Here is a 24,411-nt window from a genome sequence, read left to right as displayed (position 1 = left end):
GCATTTTTATATTGCTATTGTTTTTGCCGAACATAGTTTAAAATTTTCAGTTCGGCATTTGCATAATATATCATAAATATTTTGCTCCACTTCGGTTTCGGATACTTCCTGATTATATAGATTAATCCTGACCATTATAACTGGTTTGACATGTAACGAATAAAAATGAGTTTGGGGAAAATGTATTACTTATAACATATCATTTTTGATTAAATTAAATTTGAAAAAAAAAAAAAAAACATATTGCCAAGGTGACCTGAATTGACTTTATGTTTCATTATAATACTGCACGTTTGTAACCTCGCTTTTCATTGGATAATCGTGACCTTTATATAATTTTATATACATGGCTGCTGTCGATTCATGGAGAAATCTTACTTTTTTCTCTAATGAATGATGCTTGCTGTATTATAGATTCGTTAAAAAGAGTGGCTCGGGTCATATTTAAAAATAGCCGTTTATATATGGTCATATAACCTGTGAATAATCTTTATACCTAATAATATAAATTGCACAGCATTTTCAATCAAATAAAATTATAATTGTTAACATAATTACAAAAAAATTTTGTTTATATATTTATTTATTTAATGTTTTTAATTTATTTATTTATTTATTTATTGTTCTCAACTATTGGTAAGCAAGGCGGAAATATCTGCGAATTCACGAATTGAAAATCGCTAACCAACCTGTTACTAATGTTTTACTCTTGCAAGATTCTCTAATATTTCCTCATGCGTAACATCTACTTGAACAGCATATCTAATAACATTTTTTAGCATGACGTGATACGAAAATGGTGTAAACTTTTAATCGCTCTGATAGAAAAACTATTTCAGCTTCCTTTTTATCAATTTTATCAAAAACATTCAGGACGGAAAATGGGGAGATTTCATATTATATATGTGTTTTTCCTTGGATTTGTAGCTGTTCTGAATACTGGTGAGTTTAATATATACTAACAACTAAGGGCAAAAATATAAACTTCTTCTTGAGTTTACCGTTTCGATTCAAGTTTTATAATGAACTAATTTTTAAATAGGCAAAATAATAATAGAGGCCTGATCGTTATTCAGCTGCTCTTTAGTTTAACTGCATCGGAATTCACCACAGATACCGTGAGCCTGAGGTATTAACCTCTTCTTTTAACACGACTTATAAAAAAATAAATAAAAAACACACCTATAAGGCCGATATTTCTTTGATTTTACAATGACATTGAAATTACAACCTACGGAGATGATTTACGTTTATCTTGAACGAATTTTCCAATTTGACATAAGTTGGTGTTGTTGTTTTTTTCGCACTTTCGTTTTACCTTTGCTTTTAAGTGTAGTACATATCTATTCTCTTCTAATATCAAATCATCAACTATTAATCTGGCATTTCAGACCGTAATGAAATAAATACATAATTCAAAACTTATTATAATTAGTCGCTTTATTGCTTTGCTATTATTACAATGAAAATATTATCAATATTATCAATAAAAGAGTTTAACAAATCATACGATTATTTTTAAAAAAAAAATATGCAGACAATTCTTAAGAAAACGATACTTCATCATAATTACATAACGAGGGTTAATGAATACATAATGATTGAAGTGTTTTTTATAGAACAACAGCGGAAGATCTTTTCTCTATTTATTCAACCAGATACTAAAAGAAACCTATAACTAATAAAACTATTTTATTACATGCTTTTCGGTCGTTTATAGAAATATATCAGTGATAAGATAGAGGATATTTGTTTAGTTCAGTGTAAGATCGGAATATATTTCACCGAGAGAGCACCAAAAGGTATATTTCACGAGTGGCGCAGCCACGAGTGAAATATGAACTTTTGGTGTTCACAAGGTGAAATATATTTCAATCTTACACTAAACTAAACAAATTTTCTTTTTATTACATGCAAAGAAACGTTCTAAAAAGACATTTAAGATCTTTCAGTACGTCATTTTTGTTGTGTGTGCATGTTTGTTGTATTGTACATGTATTTTTTTTCTACCTGTCAATGATCATTTCCTAGTTTGGTGGTTCAAGCATTTCTATTTGAATACTGTATAATCACCTTTTATATATGTCGTCCGCTTTTTAAAGATGTCTTTTAAGATCTTATCTCATTGCATCGTATTGCTGACATAACACCTGATCCTTTTGTTACCGGTGGGTTTTCTTGTGTGAGATGGAAACGGATGGTTGAACAACAACTAACATGGTTTCAGCTTCATCTTGATTGATACTCAGTTTTCTGTTATACATATAAATTTGACGTTTGGTGTCTTTCTTTCAATTCTTCATGACCAAGTTAATACTAGTCTATAACGTCCAGAAACAAAGAAGAATTTGTTAATAAAAAGCATCAACTCATTACAAAAATAATTATTAATACAGCATTACAACATTTCTCATATTCAACATTTCACACAATGGTTCAAACAATATCAATGGTTCAAACAATATCAATAGATAGCTGAAACAGCATCTTATCAACTTATTAATTCTAAACAAGTATTTAACAAAGATTAGTTTAATAAATAATAATAATTCAAGTCAACACTTGCATACAATAAAAAGAAAATTTGTTTAGTTTACTTTAGCAAAAGTAGTTTAACAGCCCGAATATCGATGTAAATAATCTGAATACAAGTGAAATAATAACCAAATACTCAAGGATAGAAATTAACCAAAATTAAACTAAATACATTTGACTATTTAGAAGGATGGCTAGATAAAAATACAAAATACCTACCTATCATAGAATCTATCTCACAGCCTAACCGGAAAGAGAATGAAGCACTACGTGAAATCACCTTCTTATATATTTTTTTGTGATACGGTAGAACACTACCAAATTATCCGAATATACCATTAAATTTCCGCACCGCCACAGTTTTTCAAAAGTCTAAGTATGTTCATTTGCTTCATTGTGATCATACTATTCACAAAACGGAAACGGTTTTTTCTGTCTAACATACGCTAAGGAACTAAACATGTAAACAAATAGTGATTAATTGCTAGGACTTGTTGACTAAATTTATTCCAACATATCGAGTAAAATCTTTATTATTTTGCTATATTTCCGTAAAGACAGTTCCTGGATTATAACATTGTGTTCATGTACCTTTAAAGTTGGACTATTTCTTCTGTTTTCGTGATATATAAGCAACTATACCGAGTATAATTACATATTCATTTCATCGACAAGCATGCTTTGGACTTTAGCATGTATGCTTCAAACGTTTGAACGTTTGTTAGGTCGTTTTTCATTGGGTAATCATGTTGTGCATATAGTTTTATTCACACGACTGCTGTCAATTTATTAAGAAATTTCAGTTCATCATATACAAATGGATGTTTGTCGTGTTATTAATTCGTTATAAATATTCCTGATAGGTTATATGGCATTATATAAACGATTGTTTGCAATATAACCCTGCCCTGGTGGCGTTTATCACTGCGAAAAATATACTGATATACGGGAATATACGATCCCGTATTTTTGACATATACGGGCGTGTACGGGATGTATTCGTCGAATATACGGACCAAGTATACGAGTCCGTATAGGGAACACCGGGTATACGGGAAGTCCGTATATGCATCAGGCATATACGGAATTCCGTATTTGCCCCATATACATGTACGTATATTTGTTCGTACTTTTGAAGTATACGGAGAATAAAATCCCGTATACGGACTATATTAAGGTTGCTATCCCTAGTATACTATAAATATACCAAGGATATACGGGACCGTATTTTCTACATATACAGAGGATATACGGACTCGTATTTTCTACGTATACAGAGGATATACGGAACCGTATATTCTACATATACAGAGGATATACGGACTCGTATTTTCCACATATACAGGTGATATACGGAATCGTATTTTCTACATATACAGAAGATATACGGAATGATATTTTCTACCTATACAGGGGATATACGGAATCGTATTTTCAATATATACAGGGGATATACGGAATTGCATTTTTTAGTTGTCCACAGGGAATACAGAACTGTACTTTCTTGATAAAAGAAGATACAGATAATATCAAAAGCATGTATTTACATATAAGTGACACGTATACATGACCAAAATGCAGACTTGTACAATAGAACATGTTTTATTACACATTTTGAATGGGAACTGTAAAGTCATATGCTTAAGAACGTTATCTTCACAATTGGAGTATTTCAAATAATAAAGTAAAAACCAAATCGAGTCACTCTTAAATATTTATTACTTCATAAACATATATTCAATATGTATACATATATTAAACAAAATAAACATGTCTTCGCTACAACAGTCATATATTGTTGCAAGCCTTATTCCAGAGGGACAAATTAATGTAGCGTTGCAACGGAACGGCGATATACCGGTATGGTGCGATACAGAGTCATGAAATACGTATCACAGTGGAGAAAATCCGCACTGCGATATTTTCTTTAGAGATCGAGTTATACATGTACATGTTTCGATATTTTCAAGCCGTAACCTTTATGAATTGCATGCTGTTTAAATGTAGAAAAAACTATACCAACTTGAAAGTTCGATTCTATTTATCTTAACAATGATTTTTATGAGCCACTTGTATTACACCCATAAAATATTTTAAAGATATTCATATCATTTGTTCGTGTTAATATTCACATATTATTTTTTTAGGAAAATGAGTCCATAGCACAAATTGATTATTACAGAAAGTTTTTAATAATAATCATCAAAACTAAAAATCCGTATTCACAGAAATTCGTCATTCAAACACAGTTCTTTAAAAGCACTTAAATATATCAATCATCTATAGGAATGTTACGTGGACCAGTGTGACGGTGTCTATTTCGTGACGTAGGAAATGTTATCTCCAGATATTACAATCTTCTTCGGCATGTGTGTATCTGAAAAAGAGAGTTCAAAATCCTGTTTAAATAGTGTCGTGAAATAGTTATCACAACTTTCAAAAAGACTATACACAAGCATTTTTTAAGCGTATACATATATATACATTTTTTTTTCTAACGCAAATTTCAAAATTATTTTATATTATTAGGATAAAGATGTCATTTATAAGCAACCATTTACACAGGATTTAAATGAAATGATTAATCTATGACGGGTGATAAGTTATATGTTTTGTTAAAAAACCTTTACGAATATATTTATTTCACACCTGTAATATAAATGATAATGGTATCTTTGTTCTATGTAAAGAGTGTTTTATTGATTAAAAATATATTAATACAAAAATAACATTGTATTGGGAAAAAAGTGCTGACATAATCTTTTTGATCGTTTTACGATGTATATTAGCATCGTTAGTATGAGTCAATTCGTTTTGAAAAAAGGCTTAAAAAGTACAGATATTCGTTACTCAGATGTAGATCCGTGTTTGCACAATGATATCCAGTTAAGTAAAAGGCGGAATACTCAGCTATACTTCTCATTTATATAACAAAACGTTAATCTTAACAAATTTGGATTATTGTTTGTTTCAATTTCAATTGTTTCAAAAACTCAGCAACGAATGAATACCTTCAATAAACAATAGTGTAGATTAATATTTTTTTATTGTTAAGACTGTTTAACTAGGTAAGTTGACAATAGAATCTCTTACAGTGTGCAATCTCTAAAAATAAAGTGATAATTCTCACGAAATATAAATCAAAATATCCTCCCTTGCTATAGCATTAATCTGATAGTATGAAATCAAATTCAGATAATAAATATACGTATCATATGTGACAATTACATAAAATAACATAGGAAATATTTTAGTTAATACATGCGAATGCGACTATTACGTGCGCACGTGAACATTTACGTATCAACACAATATGTTTCACGTGCGCACAAGTACTGTGCGTTTAGTATGATAATTAAGTGACGAGGTGGTCAAGTCCACTATCCAGGTGTAAAACAGCTACCATATTGTGTTTATTATCTTCAAACAGGCTAGCTATATAAATTTAATTATCAACAAATTAACCAACTCTCAGCGTAATGCAGTAGGTAAGGTTGTGGTAAATATCAATGCAAGACAGCTAGGCTCGGATTGCACCTTTTCCCCAAAAATATTGCTTTATAATTATCGATCAGGTAATGGAAGTTTTGTATCATTTATTGTAAAGATTATAAATGCTGTGATATTTTCTATTAACTTCTCATTTTGTTTTAAATGTAGCTATATTTAGCCCTATTTAGCAAGTTGGTGCAAACTTATACGGAATGCATGGATACTGTACACAGACTGTTTCAACTATAGTTAAGTTTGCACGAAAATACTATTGCACTGCAAAAGTACTATGACTACTACATACTACACACTATACAGGATAAAAATCACTATCATCCGTGCATGTATATCTACATTATCAAATATCATAACAAAACTGCCTTTCTATCCCAATTTATTTTTCTAATGTAAAATTAAAAAAATATATGTATGGAAAGAAAAACGCAAAAAAGTAAGACAACTTGTGAGGCTCGAACTTGTGATAAAATTTAATGTGTATGACATTATAACTTTTCCATCAAGACATTTCAAATTCTGTTTCTTATCTGACATTATATTCGCTTTGAAAACCCTGTTTTACCTATTTAAGACAAATGTTGTTTACTTTAGTGTACATGTACAAAAGAAAATGTAACGTCACTCTAACATTATCAAAGCGGCGTACTTAAGTTATCGCTTTACGCACGTAGTAACTAAAAAAATTACTATCATTAACATATATAAAAGTGATTGAACTGTAAAGAAATACATATTTTTTGATACAGTAATATGTTTAAGAAAAGAAAACTACTTTAATAAAATAAAGTCGTATGCACAGTGCATCTATATCAAACCATTGTGTGTGTTCGAATTAATTCTTATATTTTATATATTTGATTTTTGCATATTAAAAGCAAGTATGGTTTAGCATTTTCAAATGCGCGGCAAAACGCTTATATCATATATGCCTTAATTGACATCATTTTATGAAGTGTGAAATCATTCCGCCTAAGAATTGATTCTAACAAGATATAAAAGAGAACCAATGTATTTATAACTAAGCATATTTATTCTTGTCAAAATAAATGCGTGTAATTAAGGAAATTTGACTTTGCCTTGAGAAAGAATAAAACACATGATGTCAGTACAGAGTGGAATATATGAGTCTGGGTAACTCTTCTTTACAGACAGTACGTCCGTGTAAATGTCTTATTTTATTCACAAAACACAACAATGTATATACGTGAACTTACATCTATATAACTTGCTACCATACTTTGCTTCATCTACAGTTGCTGTAAAGAGGGCACAGCTGCATTTCTAGAAGATTTAACTGTCCTGAAAAATCATAATATAACTTCAGCATAAAATGATAAAGAGCACATTGAAAATATTTCATAAGTGATCACATGTGAGAAAGTGTTAATACTGTAGGAAACGTGTTCACTTTTATGTACATGTGTAGTTATGTATGTTTGTGTGTTCGTGCGTGCGTGCGTGTGTTACCATATCGCTTTATGTGAAATATAAGTCAAAATATGGAATGTCGAAAAATGTGTGATGTACAAAGGCTCAATACACTTTTTCAAGCGTTTAAATTTATGTATAATGAAATATTAAATAACTGTTTCCGCAAACAGGCGCGTGTTTGTGACTGACCCATGCGATATCACCTTATGCGTAATGCTTATCTTAATAACTAAACAAAGAGTTTTAATTATAATAAGAAAAAAAAATATTTAAATTTTCATTTGTCCAATAAAAAAAATCCATTGTAAATGTCGAAAACTCAGTTCATGTATATACAATTTAAAATCTGGGTAATCCTGAATAACGTAGGTAAATAACTAAAAATATCGAATGAAAACCAAGAGTTGTCTGTCCTGAATTGCGAGTAAACTCGATCTTGCTAATTACTATTAATGCTAAAACAATACAAACAAAACCGTTTCAAAACTTCTGGTTCGTTGCGATATTTTATATTCAAGTTTTTAAAATTCTTACACCGACAAACAGGCTCCTGATCTAAGCTTCGTATCAATGTAAAAATAAACATATGAGCCGCGTCACGACAAAACCAACATAATGGGTTTGCGACCAGCATGGCCAGACCAGCCTGCGCATCGCGTAGTCTGATCAGGACCCATGCTGTTCGCTTACAAACTCTATAACAAGTAGAGAAACCGTTAGCGAATAGCGTGGATCCTGATCAGACTGCGCAGATGCGCAGGCTGGTCTGGATCCATGCAGGTCGCAAACCCATTATGTTGGTTTTTGCGTGACGCGGCTCATATATTTTGACACCAAGGGTAAGTGAATTAACAGTTAACCGTTTAACTTAACACCTGTCGGTCATATTACATGCAATCATACACATTCTTTGTATTAATGTAAATAAAACATTCTGACAATTATTTTCATTTTATTTATTCGTCTAAATGTATAATGATTTAAATAAAAAAAGAAATGTTTGTTTCCTATTTTTGTTTAAGATTTGTATTCATTTAAGAATAGGTTAATATAAATAAGAAATATAACATGTGTACAGAAACTTAAAAAAAAGTAAATTATTGAAAAGAGCGGAGTCTTTAAATTGACTTATGTTTGCATCAAATAATGGGGATTTGTATAAAAATAAAAACTGCGAACATAAAACAAGTATTTCTGCTCGTTAAATTATCAAGACTGAGAAACAATTTTATCTTAAAATTTATAAACCTATTTTTTAGAAGTACTAACCAATTTTCTTTTCAAATAATTATGTTAATCTGTTAACTCTGATAATTTTTGTTATTATATTGAATAGATAAACCATAACCTATTTTTCGACTATCAATTTAATAAATTACTATTAAAATAAATAGAATTTGAGTGTCTCTTTTCGATATGATCTTTCTTGCACATAATAAATAATTTGATTCGCACCCCTGCTGTTAAGTGATAATTGAGATCGCTCAAGATTATAAAGTCCAATTAGTTGACCAATCAAGCATACATAGGTCGTGTCACACACACTGATTAATCCTTTTGTACTACCATGTCCAGGGGCTGTAATACCTTGACATATTCGGTGTTTAAATGTCGTTATTTTTAACTCGGTGTCTTTTTTACCCTGAAGGGAAGTTATGATTAACGCATTTAACAAATGCCCTTTTCATTTTTTTTGTTTTTGCATTTTTCATACAAATTATTAAATAAACAAGATACAGTTTAGAAATCAAAATCAAACTCGTAACCTCCCAGTCTAAATTTAGGGATATATCCCTGCTTTAATTATCTAATCCGGCGGCCATATTGGATAGCGAAACATTAGATTAAACAGTGTTAAAGTTTTCTAAAAACAAATCAGTTTAACCCTGAAATAAGCTGTTGTTCACAAAATGCAACTATTCTATTGATCCCATATTGATATTGCAACGATAAAAAATAACTTTAACCTACCTTGTTTTGCAATATTCTGAATTTTATTTACTATCCATTTCCAATCACGTTTTTTCTTTTTTCATTTCGCCCGCGCTATTTCTGATTGGTTGATAGGATTCACGTGATACAAAACCAACGCTTTAAACTCATTGGCTGTTTTAAAAACGCGTGATATGCCTAGATACGTTTGTAGCATTAATAATGCCACTGATTTATATTAAGGTCGGTGATAACGCGGAAGAAAGCAGCATACTAAGACCTTTATTCGATCCAAAATGATGCAATATTACATGTATTAAATTGGAAATATCATGTATCCATAAACGATAACTTTGCATACATGTATAACATAACCATTGATACTTTTTCATAGGCAAAACTTTGATTCTAATGCTCAATCGGTTATTTATTTTTTTGATAATAATTATTATAATAATAATATTAATAATAAATGATAATAATAATAATACTTATGATGATGATGATGAGGATGATGATAATAGTGATAATAATAATATAATGATGATAATGATGATGATGATAATGATAATGATAATAATAATAATTTTAATAATAATAATAATAATAATAATAATAATAATAATAATAATAATAATAATAATAATAATAATAATAATAATAATAGTAATAAAAGACGTTTCAGAAGCGCTAAGAAATATTTATAAATTAATAAATAACACAAATTTTTGTGACAACAACAATAAGCGGGTAAAACAAAAGACCCACATTAAATTTAAAACATAGGACAAAAGCCCCCCCCCCCAGTCCATCAAACAAAAGCCTCCCTAAGGTTTATAGACCAGACTGATTACTATCTATTTTTGCACGCCCAGTGTTCGGGAACTTGGGTTATACTTCAAATAAATCTAGACAAGTATGCGCCTTTCACTTTTATTTTCTTGATAAGCTTTGAAAAGCGATTCTCTGAAAATATTCATTTACATTTGTTCTGCACAATATATAATAAAGTAAACATAAAAACATTCATATCATCAATGAATTATTAGTACGAATTACACAATAAATCAAATTAGAACTTTTGTACCTTTAAATTTAAATCTTAATGTAAATTATCTTTTAAAACAATTGCATTTATTTGTTAAAATACATCAAGTTCCAGATTTAAACTGACGTGATTCTCAATAACAATTGTTTGATGGACTGGGGGGGGGGGGGGCTTTTGTCCTACCTGTATTTTTTGATGGGGGATGGGGCTTTTGTCCTACGTGTAAATTTCATGGGGAAGCTTTTGTCCACCTTGTCATTTTTAGATGGGAGGGGGGCTTTTGTCCGTATCCCTATTAAAATAAATAAATTACTTACTTATACACATAAATGAAGTATAAAGATGCTTTCACATTATCTGCAGATTTCATATTTAAATTTAAAATAAAACTTTATTAGTATAAAAATATTTGGAGTATCGGTAAAAATTCGAAAGTCCAATTTAAAAAGTGATTTTACTATCAATATATAATTTAGTATGTTCTTAACTTGAGTTTTTAAATCAAACTACGACAATTTTTATTTTTTTAAACAGAAACTTACTTTTACAAAAACTGTTTCCAAGATACATAATTTTATTTTAACCAGGTAACAAATGTTAATTTACATAGCACGGTCATGTTCCCCTGTCCTGAACAATGTTCAAGTCACCGAATTATGCAGAAACACGGCTGATGGGAGGAGATGATGATGATATTTTTCAAGAAATGCTATTTCGAATAATTTGACATCATCTATCAACAATACATGTACATACACCCCAGTGACATCCATCTGATTCTAGCTTGTGAACTAATATATAATTGGACCTGGCGGCAGGGTACTTCAAAGTTTACTTTAAGATAAATCTTAATTGTGTCTTGTTTAAATGACGAATTCTGCCGAATTAAAGGATAACAACAACACGACGCTGCAAAAGCATTGGAAAGAATACAGCAGCTATGTCTGTTTCATTTTAATATGTCGGGTTAGAGTCTTTATAATATCTAGAACAAAATCACATAGGATTACAATTTAATTCACTTATTTCGTACATGAATTATATTAGAAATTGACAGTAAAAATACCGTTAAGACATTCAACACCAATCGCGCTAACTTACCTAATCGGAGAAAACCGACACTCGATATACCCTGCTGCGTTTATGATCAATATCCGGATCAATATCCGGCTTAATCAGTATTGTCTTCGATTATGGCAGTACAGCACGTGGCTATTACACAATATTATGTCATAAATGAGACCGCGCGAAAAGAAATCAAAATTGGGGAATTCGGAACTTCATAAAATTTCTATTCAAAACTTGTGTACAGAAACGCAAATCTTTGTTTCCTGAAATAAAAGATTAAATAAATAAATAAATAAATAAATAAATAAATAAATGAATAAATGAAATGAATGAATGAATGAATGAATAAATAAATAAATGAATGAATGATTGGTTGATTGATTCAATGAATGAATGAATGAATGAATGAATGAATGAATGAATGAATGAATGAATGAATGAATGAATGAATGAATGAATGAATGAGATATCATTGATGTTTTTTTTTACATATGCAAGTACATGTATTATATTATGTATAGCCTTTTTTATAGGACATATATCAACGTAAAATTTAATTGCTGTGTGGACAATCCCGATTTCATCTTCGTGATTTCACAATTATTTTAACTTTCACGATTTCAACTTCACAGATCCACGATTTTATTATAATTAATTAATGTTTTGCAAATTGAACATCACAATTTCAACTTTATCATTTTCTCATGTTTGGCTTATCATTATAAACTATTATAATGATAATGAAAAGGAAATTACAAAATAACATGGTTCACCATAGATGCAAAATGCAAAACAGTACTATCTAATCGTGAATCGCAATTGTAAAGTATTCGCTATTTATCTGCGGGTGTATGCTAAAAAGCAAACCAAGCGGTATTGAGTTAGAATACCGCGTCTTCATGTTACAGGTGGATGTCTTACACGTTCTGTGCACTGACGATATTATTTGTACGCAATTGACGCGTTAATAACTCCAGGAAATTTTGCATTGTGTTAATTGTCAAATGTCTGACAAATATATGATCAGACTATTTCTTTACTCTTTCAGGAGTAAGGCTATTCAGAAGTAAATTTTCATTCGCTATTTCTTTATACAGAATCCGTATTTGCACGAATACGGAATTTCGTATTTTAGTAATATACGGACTTGTTATAAAAATTCCGTATATTAGTAAAATACGGACTTCGTACATCAAAGTTCCCGTATATTACGAGTGTACAGAGTTCGTATATGTGTCATATACGGACTGATATAATATACGGTCCCGTACATCTCCGTATTTCAAGTTTCCCGTATTCTTACACGTATATTAATGATATACGGAATTCCGTACACTTCCGTATATCCATGTCTTTTTCGCAGTGTATATAGGGTCATATAATCTGCCAAAATCTGTATTGCTAATTATATTAAATTATATAAGAACTGTGAAAGAATGAATCCATTAAATCAAACTAAGATATCACACATTCTATCAACGATTTATTGTTTTCTTGTTTGAAATTTAATACACACCTTGACAATTGATCTGATCTATTCGTCTGATGATGTTCAGACTTATCATGAGCTTAAGAGACCTATTAAGCTATATAAATTTTTTTATAGTATTAAATCATTTTGAAGAAAATGAAATGAGAGTTATCCATGAAATAAGAATAAAATAGTTTAAGTATTAATAATAAGAATTCGAATTAAATAAATTAATTAACTACATTTATATTTTGATTTGATGGTATTTTGTTATCAGAAACATTATTCTCATTATCACTATAATATATTTTTACAGTTTACAAACTGGAAAAGTGTTTTGATTTTTCTTATTGCAGTATATGGTGTAGCTTTATCGTATGATAAGACATGCTACTCCGTCTCGGAAACAATGAAACTTACAGCTTTTTACACCGGAAATGGGTCGGTTACTGCTGTTGAGTGGTATTATAGTGGTAAAGAGGATAGCAATTTGATCATTATAGCCAGCACTTGCAGGATTTTTGGAGCGCTAGACGCGGGGTACCCTGACGAATCAAGAATGTCATTCACCTGCTCTCCGACAATAAATTCATTTACACTTACAGTTGCTGAGTTACTGAGTGATGAGCTCGACAAATCTTGGGGAGCAACATTCCACTTATTTGCAGGATTGAGCCCTCCTGTAGTTAAACAATTCATTATATACTGTAGAAGTGGTAAGATACAGTAGGGTGAACGTTTCGGTTGTCAAAAACAGCGTATTTCGTGCGTCCGTTTTCCGTGTAACGTGCGTGCGTATATCGTGCAACGTGCGTTTGGTGAAACGCTTTCTCAAGCGTGCATCGTTTACAAGCGTTTAACTTTTATCGTTTTTCGTGTATCGTTTTTCGTTTATTGTGCGTTTGAAAGCGTGCGTTTGATTTCCCCAGAAACGTTTACCGTGCGTCTGCGTTCGTCTAAACGTTTAAGTACCGTGTTAAGTGTCTGTTACTATTCAGAACTTAAAAATATCTTAAACAGATCTGTTTTGTAAATTTCGGGTTTCTTAAAGATGTTCAGTGTCTCTTTCAAGGAATAAAAATATTATATAAAGAAATATTTTTAATTGTGATATTTTCGTTTTTAAAAGTTTCTGACCTAATGGTGAATACCGGATTTCGACGTGCTTTACGCCGAAGTTTAGTTTAAATTCTTTTTTACATACACTTAGGATTTAATCACTATTTAATTGCAACATGTTTGATATTCAATTCAGCAAACATATGTAGACATCTATATGCGTACCAATATATCAGATATCAGGTTCATCAGACATTATATGATGGTAATCAGACTAGTCCGCCCCCTCCCCCTTTACCAGTTCATCTTCTGACATTTTTACACAGACTGTCCAAATCCTATTTAGGGTGATATTAAATTTAGACAATTCCTTACCGTTTTTCATATTTCTTTTTCTTATTTACAGATTTTTATTGATATGTAACAGCCTGGCAGGGACTCGAAGCCCTGACACTCGGTATACATGTACATTTGCCATTCCGCGGCTCTTTCCGCTGAGATATTCGGCCGCTTACCCTTTATTCCTCTAAATACTGAATAGTTCTAAACCGTAAAATACTTCCCTACTATATATGCAAATATTTTCTTGAATTTCCCAGAGTTACAGAGCAAAGTGAAAGTATGAAAATCAACAAAGGGCAATAACTAAAAAAATAAGAAATGCAGAGTACCGGTTCTTAGGTACTGCACTTTTTCTTAATGAGATCTATCATCCTATGAAGTTTCAAGTCCAAAGCTTTTATACATTAGGAGAAATGGCCCGGACAAAAATAAAGTATGAAAATTAACAAAGGGCAATAACTCAAAAATTAAGAAGTGCAGAGTACCGGTTCTTGTTCAAAGCACTTCGGGTCATTATAAGAAGCATGCATACCAAGTTTGAAGTCAATCTAACTTATAATGACTGACTTGTGCTCCGGACAAGCTTATCGGGACGCCGACACGGACGCCAACAACGACGCCGCCACCGACAAAAATAACCCCTATATATTGCCTTTTTCGAGGCGACACAATAAAACTGCTTGACAACATTTACATCAGTCATTTGGTAAAAAGAGGGAGGGCTGCAATAGAAAGGAAAGGGGAAGAAAGTTTAGGAAAACTGTGCATACAATGCCTACAGAGGTTGAAGGCAGCCAGGAAAGCTCGCCTCAGAAGAAATAGCAATGAATGGCCATTCTTGGTTTTCACTTAACAAAGTTATCCAAAGTAGCACTTCAAGTTCTATAAATTGCCTGTTATCAGCATGAGGTCATGACGCCACAGTCTATCACCAAAGCTTATTCTATTAACAATCTGAATATCAAAAAAAAAAATATAATTGGATGAGTCCTGCTGCAGGATACCTTTAGGTATGGCCTTTTGAAATTGAAATCTAAAGTATATTATACAGCCAGTCACACAAAATATCCATTATTTCATTCTATTTATAATAAAAAATAATAAGAAAGTTTCTGTATAGCCTGATAAGCACACTGCCAATAACTTAATTGTTTATAAACAGCTAGAATAGTCTGTCTGAGATAGACATATAAGGACAAACAATGTGGTAAACATGAGTTGCTTCCCCTTAAATTAGAGACACAATGGAATTAATTATTAAATATATGCATGTAACATGCTTGAGCTCAATGAGCTGTCTAGTATTTACTGTATTAATTTGAATAACTTAGTATAGGGAGATTGACATATTTCTAGGGATATTTATTTTTTATTTTTAGGGAGTGCCCTTGCTTCACTGGAGCTAGATAGGTTAATAAAATTATGACGCACTCTCATCTTTAATCCAGGAGTTCTGCACTTACCATTTTGGGTTTTAAAGGTATATTTGAGCTAATAATTCTTTTTTTCTGTACTAATTGTTGATGGGGTAGGAATGTGAGATGGCCTGAGATAGCTTAGTCAGTAGAGCCCCCATATGGTATTCTGATTGTCCGGGGTTTGATATCGGGGCAAAATGTAGAGCCATGGTGGTATATAGATGAGACATATTCTCTAAACACCAAACAGTTGTGGAGTTCAATATGGCAGGGATGTCACAGTACTAACTGTCCAATGATTAGGGAAGGGGAAGGGGATATCGAAGAAACCTTATAGCTCAGTTGGTAGAGCTACAGAATGGTATTCAAAGTGTCCATCAAGCCCCCAAGGTTTGAGCCCCAGTCAGGCTGCACAGTTACTTTCGGGAACCAACACAGGGCCAAACTATGATAAACAAGATCAACAAGGAAAGGCGGCGTTCAATGAAGACTGTATAAACAGACATCTCACTATGTCAGTTCATCAATTATTTAAGGAGATATTTCAATAAAGGGGAGGGACTATGTTCATGTATAGCGCGGACCGCATATTAAGAGAAAAATGTTTATACGGTAGAGCTGCAGTACGGTATTCAAAGGGTTCTTGGTTCATACGGTAGTGCTGGTGAGGCATGATATTCTGAGTCTTTGTTTTGAGTCTCAGTCAGGCTGCATAATTATTTTCTTACTCTGTGATTAATAAGTATTTCCAGCTAATTATTTGCTTGCCTGCATTTATTAACGATTATGTCTTACGTCAATATTGTGAAATTTTTAATTATTGTCTAGTAATGTGATTTTATGGTTTATAAGACATTGTAGCAGTACTAAATTTGACAGTTTTTGAATAAGGGGGTTGAGTTTGCATAGACTTGTGTGGACCTAGGCAGTTGCCCTCAATTAATTGCCTCCTCACCAGTGAGTTTTTTTAGGATAGCCTGTAAGGATTAATCACTTAGATTATTGTAATACCACAGGAGTATTTTCCTCAACTGGGTGTAATCAGAAACCATATAGAGTTCTCCTCTGTAACATTTAAAACAACAATGTGAACTTTACTTGGAGTTTCATACTATCACCTATTCCACAGGGACTATGATGGTATGAAACGATGGTATAAAAGTCCTATTCACATTGTATCTATTCAAGGATGAATTTCAATAAAGCAGGGATATATGTCATGGTTCCAAACTGTCCACTATTTAGGGAGGTGATGTGTAAGCAGCCTAATAGTTCAGGTGGTTGAGCTGCAGAATAGTTTTCGAGGGTCCGGGGTGCAAGTCTCGGTAAGGCAGCATATTTTTCAAACTTGTGACAGTAACATAAATAATATTATGTATTTGATAATGCTTAGTAATAATATAGCATATTAATACATATTAAGCGCATGTCAATAAATATCAATTTTAAGTGATATGAAAAATATTTTCTGTTGCACTGTCTTTGTAAATCCAATAACTTTACATTTTACACATGATTCACAAATTCTTGGAGTCCCACACGTTAGTCCTCCCCATCTTGCACTAATGGAGGTGCATGAGGTTGACTGGTTTCCTTATTTTCGTCATTTATTCATCTCGATTACAGTTTCAGACCTAAAATAAAAGTACATTCTTAATATTTTTATAGACTCATAAACTGTAATGCCCTAGAAATTTTACCTTTTTGAGATTTCACTGGATTTCAGTATTGTTGATTTCTACTTTCACTTTCGTTTTGAGAAGCTTTTACTGGCAACAACACATTAAATCATGCGGTGTCCTTATGTAACATACAGGACATCAACTTAAATCTACGTATTGTGCAAGCACTTTAATCCTTCCTGATTCTGAAAGCTTTTCCCTTAATGTTATCCGTGATAGAATCCTTTGTTTTTAATCTGTTTCCCAAAATAGTTAATTCCTTTATTTTACACTCAAGATTTTAATGTTCGATTGTTTATGATGCAGCCTCACTTTATATATAGATTTGCCTAAAATATCCATCTGAATTTAATTGAAAGCACTGTATATTTATGATAATTAATGCACTTTTCCATGTCGGCCATGTTGGACTATTACGTAGAGGTTACGTAGGCCTATATACTGTTGCCAGGTTACGTAGTGAATGCAAGGGATAGTTCTTTATCCGATTGCGCATAAAAAGGAACACGTTTAATTATTTTACTTACGTTATTAGCGCATGATAGCTTATATTTTTTAAAAATCATTTGTTGAGGCTGTGACAAAAATTAATTTTGGTGCTACATGTAGGTTGAATGCATTTAAGCTCAAACATAAACTCGTTGAAAATACATTTCTAGCTATCATTTAATCAAACTTAATCGCTAAATGATCTACATGTAGCAAAAGTTGTTAAAAAGTTAATATGATTACGATATTTTAATAAAGGATTAGAAACGTTTTCATTTTGCGTGCGTTTTAGCGTGCGTATATCGTTTAGCGTATTTCGTTTAGCGTATATCGTTTTGCGTGCGTCTGCGTATTTCGTTTCGTATAGCGTGCGTATAACGTTCGTTCGTATAGCGTGTAACGTGCGTGCGTTATTTCCAGAACGTGCGTTTTGCGTGTAAACTGAAACGTTCACCCTACTGTATAAGGTTTCTATCATGGCAAAAGTTAAAATAAGTTAATTTGTTCCTATCAAATAAGGTATTTCCCAACAAAAAACTAATACATTTTAACGATGATATTACAAACTAGTATCCCTGTGTAACAATTATTTTAAACATTCCATTAGTCATGATTTTGAGCGGCATATATATGTATCTAACATACTTTGATAGAAATATCTATTTGATGCAATTAAATTATCCAAAATGTCATAATTTTCCAGTCATAGACTCAACATAGTAAGTTACACATGAAAATGACCTAATTATATATTTCTTCTTCATAAAAAGGGTTAAAGAATTAGGTTGTACGATTAAAACATCGTTTTCCATTTACGTCAAATCCTGTACCTTGATGCTACAGCTCTTATACATATGTAGTATGAAAATTGGTGTAGCTATTGGTATGTATAGTCGTCGATGACTTTTAACTCAGAAGTATAAATGTCAAGAATTCTGTAGTCTTGGCGATTCAAAGTTTGTCTTACACTTATTACGGAATGCTTTGGCCTACATTTCTAAGCATTTGTGTTCTGGTTACCTTGTAGGTAATCCTTAATGATTTTGAGGCATGTATGTCAAAGGTCAAAAACATCTCAGTCTTAATCACTGAAAGCTTGTCATTCGATTAATTAAAGAACGCTTAAGCAAACTGTCCATCAATTTGGTTTCGAGATTTGTAATAGCTAAAAAAAGACCCGGATTGATTTGAGGTAAGAAGATCAAAAGTAAAGTCACAGTTGCCTTGACTTCTAAGTATTTTATAAGAATTTTATGTGTTCGTTGTGATATAAAGGTCGCTTGAATGATTACACTGTGCTGTGCTATGCGAGAGAGACAACTTCCATTATTACACATTTCCTTAACTAAAGCCGTGTTCCAATTGTAGCTAACGATGCTGTACGACTTGAACTTATGTTATCAAACAATTTATTCCATCATCAAATCATGCGCATTATTTGCAAAAAAAGGTTTTCCACAGGTTTCGAATATCTTCTAACTTTTTGAACTTATTTTAGTATTTCTATGGATAATAGAAAAGTCCTACATGATATAATGTCATTTGTTATCGTCTTGTGCCGTTTTTAAGCCATGACTGCGAAATTACCGTCCAACACGAAATCTCCCTTTTTCACATAAATGTTGTAGAAATTTCGCCCTGTAGTAAGGTTCGTTCGCACCAAATTTTCGTTAACTTCTACTGCGCTCTGGCATGTTTAATGAATTTATAATTTGTGAAATTACATCGTGCTTCAAGTCTCCAAAACAGTGGTTGCTATGGACACTTTTCATTGTTTTTAGTATAATCATGTAATTAACAATCTGCAAATGAAAGACAAAAGAAGTTGTTTTACAAGTATAAAATATTTATTTTGTCAGGAGAATTCCGCGAAATAGCCTTTGTTTTAAACATTTATTATGTTTTGAACCTTAACATTTATAAAGTATACATATTTTTGTTGATATGCCTCTGTGTTAGCGGAGACATTCGTAAGTGTCCATGGATATATTTCAATAATCGTTTCGGTTCCAACATTCTAACCATAAAGCAAAAAGCGTTTGTCCATTTAATGCAATGCATGTATTTAGTATTAATTTATGATTACTGTTTCCAAGGAAACTCAAAATAAATGTAACAAAATTAACAGTATTCAAAGTAAGGTGGTTATAATTCTCAAAATATTGCATATTATTAAAATCGTAAACCAATCGAGGTTGTTAAAATGTTTTTTATTTATATGATGTTGTTTTTTTCATTTTTAGCGAACTTCGGATATAACGAACGATATTTTAATGTCCCATTGAGTTCGTTATAAGCGGAGTCGACTGTATTATGTTTCCAAAAGAATAGTCACTGAGTATAGCACAAAACATTATTCGGTCAAGCCCAGAAACCTACTTATATACTCGAAAAACATAAATCAGAATTGTTTGATAAGCTGGAAATATAAGCAATATTGAATACTTGTGGCGAAGAATATGTATGTTTCGCCTATGATTTATCTATCCGGATTATGTAAAAGAAAATGAAGTGTATAGACAACTACAAAGATTGACTTCATTTATGGTAAATAAGACTGAATCTGTTTTAAGACTTATGTGTACAAAAAATAAAATTCTGGTTAAAATTTTCTTAAGGAAGCAAATATATGTTACTGTATACGAGTTACTCAAATCAAATCTATCCAAGTAAAATTAATTTGTTTTCAGTATTGAAAGATTTATTTTCTTCAGTTAGATTTGTTGATGCAACCAGTTTATGTTTTATTAATTATTGTACAAGAAAGCATACATTTACATTTTTGCAAAAGCCTTTGAATATCAAGGCTATACTCGTATATATGAAAATATCAGCAATAGGCTTGCTTTGGTAATTCCTTCAAAATTATTTTGGTATTTGACTTTAATGTGTAAATTCCATGAGAGTATTCGATATACATAATAATTTACATCAAAGAATATAAAGGTAGTGTGATCAAATTTAATATCAACACTTTATCATTATTACAAATCTTGAAGGCATTCAACAAGTTTCTTTTATTTTCCATTTCAAATGCATATGTTCATTAAATCAAGCACTAAATATTTTCTTTTAGCCTATTCTAAACGTTAAAGTTTCATCTCGGAACGTATTAACGTTTTCTTTGAATTAAATATATTTCATTTGTGATTTTTCTTTTGACAGGTACAACAATTACAACACGGAACCATTGTAAGAAATAAACCTTTTACCTTCGAACTCATCAAACAAATATTATATTTCATTCTATAGTTGTTACATTTACATGTTTTATTGTACCAGAAATATACACACCTTTGAATAAACCTTCGTATCATAAGGCTTGTTTAAGTGAGTTCTAAATTATTTTGGTAATTAACATTTTTGCGTGAAGTACAGGATGATGATTAATATACAAGCAATATAAAATGTATTGTCATCAAATTTGATATCAATACTTAATCATTATAACGCATCTTAAAGGCTATATCTAAACAACGTAACCAAGTTTCGCAGATTTGCAAATTTCAAATGCATATTAAGTTCATTATTAAGTCAAACACTATTTATTTTCTTAAGCTCATATTTAACTTTAAAGGATCACTTAAAGATTAAAATCTTTTTTTTTATATACTTTTGACTTTTTTTCATATTACTATAATGGAAGCCCGTAGTCCGAGGGTAACACGCCCGATATGCCGAAGGCCATCTGAAATCAGTTTGCCTTCCTATAAAATTTACAGGAAAGAACTGAATATTAGAAGAATTTTTATTGGCCAATCAAAATTAGAAACTGAAATCAGGAAATGTCATTTGAAATTCTAAAATAAAATGTTAAGAATATAAAAAGGAACAAAATCAATACTATTATAATTATATTTCTATTTTAACAAAATATTGTTGTTTTTATTTTCTTAGCTACAAGAAATTATTAAGTAATTGTTATGCAAGATTTGCGTAGAATTTAATATGTATCCTTTTTTTGTCCCGGATGTACCGAAAACTTAAAAATATTATTATGCAACTTTGGCCGAGTATTGTTTTAAAGATACATCTCGTTTTCGCTTGCTTGGATTCTAGTCATACAGAAATATACATATATCCATTGAATGCATTGACAAGTATGTCTGCATGTCCGGTCCATATCAAACACCATTTCATACTCTTATTTTTTTTCTTATAAATAATTTAATTATTTTAAAATTCAAATGAGCCGAGATGAGAAAATTAAAGTAAATTTATCTTCAGTTTCAGTAAAGTACCGAAACATTTAGTAAATTATCTACATGCTTTTTTAATATCATTTTTTTTACAGTTACAACAACTTCAGCTAAAACAATTTCATCATGGAACCATGGTAAGAGATAAAACTTTTACCTACGAACTCATCAAACAAATATTTGCATTTCGTTCTATTATTGTTATATTTTCATGTTATATTGTACAAGAAAGCATACGTACACACATTTGAATAAGCCTTCATATAATTATGCTAAATTCATAAAAATATTAACCATATGCTTGCTTTATAATAAATTTATAATTCCTTTGGTAAATTAAATAAACATTTCTGCGTGAAGTAAATAATGATGTTAATTATACATGTTTTTAAAGCAATATAAAGTGTAGTGTAGTGTAATCAAATTTAATTTCAATATTTAATCATTGATCTCATGAACTTTTTATTCACTGAATCGACGAAGGCAGTCACTTGATGTATAGTAGGTAAACATTCTCACTGCTAATCGTTTCATTCTGTTTTCAATACATATTTAACGTTGCTACTAATTTTCTAGCAGACAACAAAAGTACGGAGTTATGTTTCAATGCATGAATTCCTTTTAAAGCATAAGAAGGTGAATAAGAATATTGTACTTAGACATAGAAAAAACCTATATTTAACAACATATTTTATTTTTTATCCGAGTTATTGGATGCCAGCTAAAGCTGTTATAAAACAACTTTATCATCGTATTTATATATAATAGTGAGTTAGATTTTATCAATACCCACTACCTAATAACATAACATTTGTTTTTCTAAACTTGGAATTGGTTACTTTAAGTAAGGACATTTTATATATGGAATAGATAAGATTATCAATACTTACACTAATCAAATTGAAACCTGTATTAATTCATTAATAAAAAATCGGCATTCAGATTTATCAACCCCAATAAAAATGTTTAAAACATCGATCAACTAATATTTTTGTTTCGTAATTTCAATAAGAATATCCCCTCATGAGATGGTTTTTCTCAAAAACATAATTTATGAAGTTTGAACTTTATGATGACAAATTAAAAAAATGCCGGCTTCCCTTGTCAAAAAATGTCAAATTTATCCTTGATATAAATACTTCAGATATAAACATCTGTCTAGTCATGTGATAGTAAATAGTTGTTGTTCCCTGGTCATTTAATTATAGCTGTCTCTTTGCAAACATAAATGCATCGCACATACATGTACAGTATTGTATATACAATGTATATGTTCTGTACTTATCTGGGCATTTCAGCACATTTTTTGTCAATATATTCCTCATCACGGAAAATCCCTAAATAACCCGATGATATTTCTGATTAAATCATTTTTGTACAAGTTATTATATCTTGCATATCTTGTCATAATTTTTATGTAAGATTTTCTTGTCAATAAGATATTGAAGTGAATGTTGGTAGATCTTTTGTCGGAAATAATTAAATGCATTTTAGTAATGAATGTTTCTTAACATTTATTTACAAATATTCTTTTACAGACCCATTACAACACTCTTCCCCGGTAAGTCTTATATCTTCTTTGTTGCATTATTAACTCTTGCATTTTATACGATGCTTCACATGTTTTGCAAACTACCGAAGAGTTACCGGTTATGTTATTGTACAAAAGATATACAATCTAAATATCTGCGTAAGGGCTTACATCATATTGCCAATAAAATCATAATTAAAAGTTCCTCTACTACGGTTTTACTTGGTTTTTAAGGATAACATTTATTTTGATGCGTTATCGACATATGTTCTCTCAAGCAATATTTTTAAGAATTGCCAAATGAAACACTTCCATAGTTTTTATCTCTATATAAAACAACTTAAGGAAAATGTGTCAATTGAAGACAAATTTATTTTAAATATGAATATAATTTGGTTAACCTATTTTCTTAACATCGTTATCATTTTTTCGCATCTTAAAAAACCAACAGCATTTCAAAAGATAACACAATATGTTCGACGACAATATTATACTAAATATGCATTTTCCTACATTTGTACTAGCACAATATCTGGATGCGAAATCTAACTCTACTCTTTGCCATTTCTATTTGCTTTTTGTAGGTTGCAATATGTTATAGCAATCTAACCTGTAAATCCTTATTTGTATGTCTTTACACTGAATTATTTTAATATGAGTTTCTTTTCCCCCTACTTATGCAATTGGATACGCCCA

At 30.9% G+C, this 24,411-nt stretch overlaps 1 protein-coding gene across 1 annotated transcript; it reads left to right on the top strand.

The window, feature by feature from the left end:
* Positions 1–791: 791 nt before the first annotated feature.
* Positions 792–24,411, top strand: LOC132753500 (uncharacterized). The gene is made up of 4 exons (XM_060743981.1): positions 792–942; positions 13,352–13,711; positions 21,151–21,177; positions 22,280–24,411. The coding sequence occupies exons 1-4, from the start codon at positions 882–884 to the stop codon at positions 22,330–22,332; spliced, it is 501 nt and encodes a 166-aa protein (XP_060599964.1). The 5' UTR covers positions 792–881; the 3' UTR covers positions 22,333–24,411.

This window comes from Ruditapes philippinarum, unplaced genomic scaffold (assembly GCF_026571515.1).
Source record: "Ruditapes philippinarum isolate M1 unplaced genomic scaffold, ASM2657151v2 ctg4834_1_1_1_1, whole genome shotgun sequence".
Classification (NCBI taxonomy): Eukaryota; Metazoa; Mollusca; class Bivalvia; order Venerida; family Veneridae; genus Ruditapes; species Ruditapes philippinarum.
Note: the sequence above shows the minus strand (reverse complement) of the source record. Positions and strands in the feature narration are given on the sequence as shown.

Excerpts from the sequence above, each read along its gene's own strand:
- LOC132753500 (XM_060743981.1), top strand. The coding sequence starts at position 882 with ATGGGGAGATTTCATATTATATATGTGTTTTTCCTTGGATTTGTAGCT. Across the intron at positions 13,712-21,150 it reads CATTATATACTGTAGAAGTG|GTACAACAATTACAACACGG; the intron begins GTAAGATACAGT and ends TTCTTTTGACAG. Across the intron at positions 21,178-22,279 it reads AATTACAACACGGAACCATT|TTACAACAACTTCAGCTAAA; the intron begins GTAAGAAATAAA and ends TTTTTTTTACAG.